This window comes from Hypomesus transpacificus, chromosome 12, assembly GCF_021917145.1.
Source record: "Hypomesus transpacificus isolate Combined female chromosome 12, fHypTra1, whole genome shotgun sequence".
Lineage (NCBI taxonomy): Eukaryota > Metazoa > Chordata > Actinopteri > Osmeriformes > Osmeridae > Hypomesus > Hypomesus transpacificus.
The window spans coordinates 7628001-7636893 of NC_061071.1; the positions used below are offsets into that span (position 1 = coordinate 7628001).

At 38.7% G+C, this 8893-nt stretch overlaps 1 protein-coding gene and 1 long non-coding RNA gene across 18 annotated transcripts; both read right to left on the reverse strand.

Annotated features, from left to right (window-relative positions):
* Nucleotides 1–1116: 1116 nt before the first annotated feature.
* Nucleotides 1117–6561, reverse strand: LOC124474499. Of its 17 annotated transcripts, XR_006956828.1 has the most exons (10): nt 6273–6558; nt 5904–5990; nt 5676–5756; nt 5360–5486; nt 4883–4979; nt 3851–4712; nt 3254–3568; nt 2734–2866; nt 2285–2327; nt 1117–2138 (listed from the first exon to the last, which is right to left on the reverse strand). XR_006956828.1 is itself a non-coding variant. In XM_047030682.1 (6 exons), the coding sequence occupies exons 1-6, from the start codon at nt 6337–6339 to the stop codon at nt 2040–2042; spliced, it is 510 nt and encodes a 169-aa protein (XP_046886638.1). In that variant the 5' UTR covers nt 6340–6556; the 3' UTR covers nt 1117–2039. The 17 variants fall into 17 exon arrangements, 3 of the variants coding, with proteins under 3 accessions (XP_046886638.1, XP_046886637.1, XP_046886636.1); XR_006956829.1 differs by having other exon boundaries at nt 3851–4979; nt 5676–5812; nt 6273–6561; XR_006956834.1 differs by having other exon boundaries at nt 3851–4979; nt 5676–5824; nt 6273–6561.
* Nucleotides 6562–6745: 184 nt separating this feature from the next.
* On the reverse strand, nt 6746–8685 carry LOC124474504. Its single transcript, XR_006956840.1, has 4 exons — nt 8095–8685; nt 7779–7905; nt 7302–7398; nt 6746–7131 (listed from the first exon to the last, which is right to left on the reverse strand). It is a non-coding gene; the product is annotated as an uncharacterized LOC124474504 (long non-coding RNA).
* Between the last annotated feature and the right edge of the window lie 208 nt (nt 8686–8893).

The following is an 8893-nucleotide window of genomic DNA, read 5'->3' on the forward strand; positions in this document are numbered from 1 at the left end:
TTTGCCTTTTGCTGAATGAAACAAATGTCGTTTTTATTAAGTAATATTGCCCTCGAAAAATAGCAAGGATGTCTGGGTAATATTGTTGTCAAAGATTCCCGCCCACCCACACACGATTGTTCCCATCCAGTTGTTGGAATACCACAGACAGTTGTTGTTGGGATACTACAGTTGTGTTGCATTAGCGTTTTGAAGCGAATTAGGCTACCCCATGCCATGCCCTTTAACATAAAAGTGGCTCCAGAAAGCGGCAGGAACGAAAAGAGCAATTTGTAAGTGGGGCAAAGCTGTCAAAACTATCCTCATTTGGATTGTGGCGAAGCGTGTTGAAGAGGACGCTACGTCTGACCCCCAGCTCGGCAACAGCAATGAGTGTGAAACTCAGCCACCAGGGTAGGCTAATAATTACATAACGTTTACTGTCTGGTGTATGCAGTTGACATGGCTATTAAACGTCATAAAAATGCACATATAGGCCTAGGCTACCAGGCAGCGGCCAGGTTAGATATAGTAAACTATGTGCAGGATGTAGTCGGAAAATAGCTGAAGCTAGATAGACTAAATGTAAACTAGCATATTTAACGAACATAAAATCAAATATTCACCATCGAAGTGACAGTTTTTTTTACTAGTACCCAGATAGCACACATGACAGATCGAAACGTCATTCATAACGTTGGATAAGCCTTGGTAAATGATCAGATTTTCTTCTCATCTCTGTGCTCTATTTCAAATGTCGCAGATACGTCGGCTCATGACTGACTGTTCCATTATACTCATTCCGTGTTGTAGCAAGCATAATCTAGAGCCAGAGACTCGCGAGTCAGAGCCGTTCACTTTTGAAAACCGTAATCTATCTTCACATAGAAGGAGCAGTCGTTACCCTTAATTGTACATCATGAGTAGCCTAAATTTCCTTGCGCATCGCTAAACTGAAAACTCAATAATTTCGCCTGACGATAGGTCGGTAAGGGGCCCGTTGGTGAGATCTGCACTCGGGCCCGCCAAGTCCTTGTTACGCCGCTGCTTGTCTCGGCTATTAATAGACGAGGCGCAGTTTTCTGCTGAGTTGAGAGCTTTCTAGAGTTATACAGAGTTAAATGCGCATACATTATGTGATGTCCAAATTATTTGTAAATTTATTGAAGGCAGAACCATTGATGCCAGCGTTGGCAGGAGAGTATACGTCATTTTGCTTTGCACCTCGATAAAACACATTTCTAATTTACCTAATCCTCTATTGGATGTCTCATTGACAGACAATTCAATCTGAAAAAACACCCACCAAACAGAATAAAAACATCTGATTTACACAATTTCTGTCGACAAGTTTATCCGACCCTAACGCATGTTTTATGATATGAGAAATGTTATGTAGCGTAGTTAGTTAGTATATTTAAGTGACAACCCACTGACCACCCAGAATAATAAATCGTGGTTAGCTGGTCAACCTGAAATTTCACTTTCATTTCTATTGCTCTTCTCAAGGGCTTGCCATTTTGTGGTCAAGAGAATTCTCAAGGGTATGTGGAGAGAAGTTTATTGTGTGTGTTTGTGTGTGTGTGTGTGTGTGTGTGGGGAGGGGGGGGGGGATTGGAAGAGAGACAAAGAAGTAATGTTACTGGCAATACAAAGTTTAGTATATAAATTCCCATCTGAAAGAAGGAAGTGATTCTGTGACTCAACTCACAAAGCTACAGTAGCAGGAGAGGCCACACCACAATTTATGTGCCAGGAAAATACAGGTCGTTCCTTGACACTGACTACTGAACTATGCTGTTCTGATCTTTGACTTTCTGCTGCACTTTCAATATATTCAATTTGTATGTAGCTTAGAATCAGCAGAATAGTTTTTAATGTAAAATGTATGAGACTGACATCTGGTGGCGAGTATTGATACTGGAGTAATTTGGTACACAATAATCACAAGAATGTGCTGTAGACTTTCCCATTCTCCTGAACATAGTGTGTCCCAAACCAGTGAAGTGGACCATGCTAAGAGTCTAAAAGAGTTGTGACCAGTGTGTATCTTGTATCAGTCAGTCATCATCAGCACAGGGAAAGTCCAGTTGGACAGTTGAGTACAGCCCATTGGTTGTCTGTATGAATGTGCTGTACGGCTCAATATCTTGCACCTCCTAAAAGACACAAGCAAAGAAGACTCATCAATCAACAAGTATAAACACATTTCATGTATTCATGGAACATTTAAAGGCATAATCATTGATGCCATGTACTGAAGTGCTGTGAAATCACTTGAGCTCATAAAGACATCATGTTTTACTTGAAACTCAGTGGAAGGGACACAGTTTTGCTGGTGAAGTTTCCTTTTGAGCAAAAAAAAGAAAAGAGAAAAGAATGAACACAGTGGTAAATAATAGGCTTATGTAACAATGTCTCTAGCACTGTTTGTCTGCTAGACAAACTAGACAACAAGTGAAAAGACCTATAGTGGTTAAGATTGAGATGGTAACCTGTCACTCAACAAAAGTAGGTCATTTATCTTTCATGCATGTCTTCAAGGTGCCGTGTATGTTGGCACCTTGTATGTTGGCACACAAGTTAGCAGGTGCGTTGTATTTGCAAAACACAAATGTATTTACTATATTAAGGCAAGAGCTAATGAGTGGTCATTAACAAAGCAAGATCATCTGGTGACTTGAATCACCAGTTTACAGAATGAGTCGTCATTGTCATCCTTTTCTGTTCTTTTTGAGTGAGCTAATCTCTTACCAGAGATGTATTTTCTTCAGAGTTACTCCAACAAAGACAACAGCAACCATGGTCACTGCCAAGCCTCCCATCATCATCATCATCATCATCACATTAGGGTAGGGGCCTTCTTCAGTCATAGATGCATGAAATTCTGCGTACGGCAAGCAAGGTTATGTGTTTTACACTATTTATGTTGATCTTGTTTGTCTCATCAATAATGATTATGATCATAATTATTATATTAACTAACTACATGCTCTTATTGTTCTTCTCTTTGGGACTTATTTGGTTTCACAATGTATGCTACATGTTTGGCTACCCGCAATGTTTGGGGCTATCTCGTTGTTATGATCAGTGACCTATGCACTTTTGTAAACTCTCTCCTGGAAGTTGCTTTGGATAAAAGCATCTGCTAAATGCATACATGTAAATGTAAATATTACTGAGAACTTGATGACAGACTGTACAATGTATGTTTTACACAGAACACAATGCAGTAGCAGCAGTACTTAATAACTTTAATCTATGGAACACTTACCTTTGTAAGAAACACTGATATTTGTGAAATTTGTTCCTCCATGAAAGACACACTGACATTTGTAGTTCCCTTCATCAGATGCTGTTGGATGTATGAAGTGTAAAAATGTTCTTTCCTTCTCTACGTGCATGGTGACTCTGGAGACACAACTTGTGTGTATTTTATTAATGTCAAATCGATACGAAATTGCACATCCATATGTCAAATTATTCACTGTATGTATCTCACAATTGACAGCAAGCATTTCCTCAAATGATAGGTGGGTGCATATAGGAGTGGAATTTGACATTTCTGAGAGCACAAAATAGAGAGTTTCTGGAAAAAATGAATAAAAGGCACATCGATATTATTAGTGGATGATGGGATAGACTGGGAATACTCTATGCTCAAATCATATTTGTTAAGTAAAACGATATTTGATTATCTACTGTTATCATTATTATAGGCATTATCTGTGTGTTGCTTTGTTCAAAAGTGTCAGCTAAATTAATACAATGTAAAATGTATGTGTACTGAATCTACAGGGACAAGAATGCAGGAACAAGTTACAAAGAAAATGCAGGGAATCATTCAAATGAAACTATTATCTGGACTTACCCTCAATGGCTGTGTACATTCCCTGCAGTCCCAAAAGCACAACAAACCTGAATGCACTTTTCCACATTCTACCCAGTAAAACCAACTAACCAATATATTATTCTGTGGACCTGTCTGTCTGGATGTCAACTCAAAGTTTCAGGCTAAATATTGATGCAGAGCAAGACACGTTCACCCTTGAACAAGCTCCGTCTCCCCAAACACACAAACTAAGGGGTTATGTTTTAAGAGTCTCAGCACTGTCGCTTGTTTCCGACCTAAAAAACACGTACAGAAACTTGTGCAGGAGGAAGTGGTATTTGATGTATTGAGGAGTCTGTGGGTCTGTGGGCTCTATAAGTATATGACAATGGGGTAGATAGCTGTGCAGCCCTGGCAACTACTATTCACTGCTCAACGTTTATTTTCAGTTTTAGCAACATTAGGAAACCACATGTGCACATGTTCTTGGTAACTCAGATGAAGGGTGCAAAGTCACTTTTATTAATAATAAATGAGACAACATTGTATTTGTTAATTACACATGTCACAGTAAACAATTTAGGTGCAACATGATTCTGTGATTATCAGAAATATTGATTATTGAGTGGGTGGGGGGGGGGGGGGGGGAGTGGGGCGGAAACCAATATTGATAAGTAATGAAGTTGGAAGAGAGCCAAAGAAGTAATGTTACTGGAAAGTGGTTGGGAAGCAGACTATGGTAAGAGTCAAAAAGAGTTGTGACCAGTGTGTATAGTATAAGTCAGTCGTCATCATCAGCACAGGGAGTTCAACTGGATGACCAGCTGGGCAGTTGAGTACAGCCCATTGGTTCTCAATATGAATGTGTTGTACGGCTCGTTGGCTCAATATCCTGCACCTTCTAAAAGACACAAGCAAAGCAGTCTCACTGAGCAATCAACCAACATGACTTAGAATAAACACATTTTATGTACAGTACCAGTCAAAAGTTTGGACACATTTTGGGAAAATGTGTCCAAACTTTTGACTGGTACTGTATTCATGGACATTTAAAGGCATAATCATTGATACCCTATACCGAAGTGCTGTGAATTCATTTGAGTTCATAAAGACATCATGTTTTACGTGAAACTCTTTGGAAGGGACACAGTTTTGCTGGTGAAGTTTCCTTTTGGGCAAAAAAGAAAAGAGAAAAGAATGAACACAGTGGTAAATAATAGGCCTATGTAACAATGTCTCTAGCACTGTTTGTCTGCTTTAAGGGGTATAAGCATACTGTTCTCATAACCGCTCTGACACACTAGACGAGAAGTGAAAGGACCTATAGTGGTTAAGATTGAAATGGAGACCTACAACCTGTCCATCTCTAATTATATCTTAGCATGTGCGTTGTATTTGAAACACACAAATGTATTTACTATATTAAGGCAAGCGCTAATGAGTGGTCATTAACATAGCAAGATAATCTGGTGACTTGAATCACCAGTTTACAGAATGAGTCGTCATTGTCATCCTTTTCTGTTCTTTTTGAGTGAGCTAATCTCTTACCAGAGATGTATTTTCTTCAGAGTTACTCCAACAAGTACAACAGCAACCATGGTCACTGCCAAACCTCCCATCATCACCGTCACATTAGGGTAGTAGGGGCCTTCTTCAGTCATAGACGCATGAGATTCTGCGTGCGGAAAGCAAGGTTTTGTGTTTTACACTATTTATGTTGATCTTGTTTGTCTCATTAATAATAATTATCATCATAATGATCATAATACTGAGAACTTGATGACACACTGTACATTGTAAGTTGAACACAGAACACAATGCAGTAGCAGCAGTACTTAATAACTTTAATCTATGGAACACTTACCTTTGTAAGAAACACTGATATTTGTGAAATTTGTTCCTCCATGAAAGATACACTGACATTTGTAGTTCCCTTCATCAGATGCTGTTGGATGTATGAAGTGTAAAAATGTTCTTTCCTTCTCTACGTGCATGGTGACTCTGGAGACACAACTTGTGTGTATTTTATTAATGTCAAATCGATACGCAATTGCACATCCATATGTCAAATTATTCACTGTATGTATCTCACAATTGACAGCAAGCATTTCCTCAAATGATGGGTAGGTGCATATAGGAGTGGAATTTGACATTTCTGAGAGCACAAAATAGAGAGTTTCTGGAAAAAATGAATAAAAGGCACATCGATATTATTAGTGGATGATGGGATAGACTGGGAATACTCTATGCTCAAATCATATTTGTTAAGTAAAACGATATTTGATTATCTACTGTTATCATTATTATAGGCATTATCTGTGTGTTGCTTTGTTCAAAAGTGTCAGCTAAATTAATACAATGTAAAATGTATGTGTACTGAATCTACAGGGACAAGAATGCAGGAACAAGTTACAAAGAAAATGCAGGGAATCATTCAAATGAAACTATTATCTGGACTTACCCTCAATGGCTGTGTACATTCCCTGCAGTCCCAAAAGCACAACAAACCTGAATGCACTTTTCCACATTCTACCCAGTAAAACCAACTAACCAATATATTATTCTGTGGACCTGTCTGTCTGGATGTCAACTCAAAGTTTCAGGCTAAATATTGATGCAGAGCAAGACACGTTCACCCTTGAACAAGCTCCGTCTCCCCAAACACACAAACTAAGGGGTTATGTTTTAAGAGTCTCAGCACTGTCGCTTGTTTCCGACCTAAAAAACACGTACAGAAACGTGTGCAGGAGGAAGTGGTATTTGATGTATTGAGGAGTCTGTGGGTCTGTGGGCTCTATAAGTATATGACAATGGGGTAGATAGCTGTGCAGCCCTGGCAACTACTATTCACTGCTCAACGTTTATTTTCAGTTTTAGCAACATTAGGAAACCACATGTGCACATGTTCTTGGTAACTCAGATGAAGGCTGCAAAGTCACTTTTATTAATAATAAATGAGACAACATTGTATTTGTTAATTACACATGTCACAGTAAACAATTTAGGTGCAACATGATTCTGTGATTATCAGAAATATTGATTATTGAGTGGGTGGGGGGGGGGGGGGAGTGGGGCGGAAACCAATATTGATAAGTAATGAAGTTGGAAGAGAGCCAAAGAAGTAATGTTACTGGAAAGTGGTTGGGAAGCAGACTATGGTAAGAGTCAAAAAGAGTTGTGACCAGTGTGTATAGTATAAGTCAGTCGTCATCATCAGCACAGGGAGTTCAACTGGATGACCAGCTGGGCAGTTGAGTACAGCCCATTGGTTCTCAATATGAATGTGTTGTACGGCTCGTTGGCTCAATATCCTGCACCTTCTAAAAGACACAAGCAAAGCAGTCTCACTGAGCAATCAACCAACATGACTTAGAATAAACACATTTTATGTACAGTACCAGTCAAAAGTTTGGACACATTTTGGGAAAATGTGTCCAAACTTTTGACTGGTACTGTATTCATGGACATTTAAAGGCATAATCATTGATACCCTATACTGAAGTGCTGTGAATTCATTTGAGTTCATAAAGACATCATGTTTTACGTGAAACTCTTTGGAAGGGACACAGTTTTGCTGGTGAAGTTTCCTTTTGGGCAAAAAAGAAAAGAGAAAAGAATGAACACAGTGGTAAATAATAGGCCTATGTAACAATGTCTCTAGCACTGTTTGTCTGCTTTAAGGGGTATAAGCATACTGTTCTCATAACCGCTCTGACACACTAGACGAGAAGTGAAAGGACCTATAGTGGTTAAGATTGAAATGGAGACCTACAACCTGTCCATCTCTAATTATATCTTAGCATGTGCGTTGTATTTGAAACACACAAATGTATTTACTATATTAAGGCAAGCGCTAATGAGTGGTCATTAACATAGCAAGATAATCTGGTGACTTGAATCACCAGTTTACAGAATGAGTCGTCATTGTCATCCTTTTCTGTTCTTTTTGAGTGAGCTAATCTCTTACCAGAGATGTATTTTCTTCAGAGTTACTCCAACAAGTACAACAGCAACCATGGTCACTGCCAAACCTCCCATCATCACCGTCACATTAGGGTAGTAGGGGCCTTCTTCAGTCATAGACGCATGAGATTCTGCGTGCGGAAAGCAAGGTTTTGTGTTTTACACTATTTATGTTGATCTTGTTTGTCTCATTAATAATAATTATCATCATAATGATCATAATACTGAGAACTTGATGACACACTGTACATTGTAAGTTGAACACAGAACACAATGCAGTAGCAGCAGTACTTAATAACTTTAATCTATGGAACACTTACCTTTGTAAGAAACACTGATATTTGTGAAATTTGTTCCTCCATGAAAGACACACTGACATTTGTAGTTCCCTTCATCAGATGCTGTTGGATGTATGAAGTGTAAAAATGTTCTTTCCTTCTCTACGTGCATGGTGACTCTGGAGACACAACTTGTGTGTATTTTATTAATGTCAAATCGATACGAAATTGTACATCCATATGTCAAATTATTCACTGTATGTATCTCACAATTGACAGCAAGCATTTCCTCAAATGATGGGTAGGTGCATATAGGAGTGGAATTTGACATTTCTGAGAGCACAAAATAGAGAGTTTCTGGAAAAAATGAATAAAAGGCACATCGATATTATTAGTGGATGATGGGATAGACTGGGAATACTCTATGCTCAAATCATATTTGTTAAGTAAAACGATATTTGATTATCTACTGTTATCATTATTATAGGCATTATCTGTGTGTTGCTTTGTTCAAAAGTGTCAGCTAAATTAATACAATGTAAAATGTATGTGTACTGAATCTACAGGGACAAGAATGCAGGAACAAGTTACAAAGAAAATGCAGGGAATCATTCAAATGAAACTATTATCTGGACTTACCCCCAATGGCTGTGTACATTCCCTGCAGTCCCAAAAGCACAACAAACCTGAATGCACTTTTCCACATTCTACCCAGTAAAACCAACTAACCAATATATTATTCTGTGGACCTGTCTGTCTGGATGTCAACTCAAAGTTTCAGGCTAAATATTGATGCAGAGCAAGACACGTTCACCCTTGAACAAGCTCCGTCTCCCCAAAC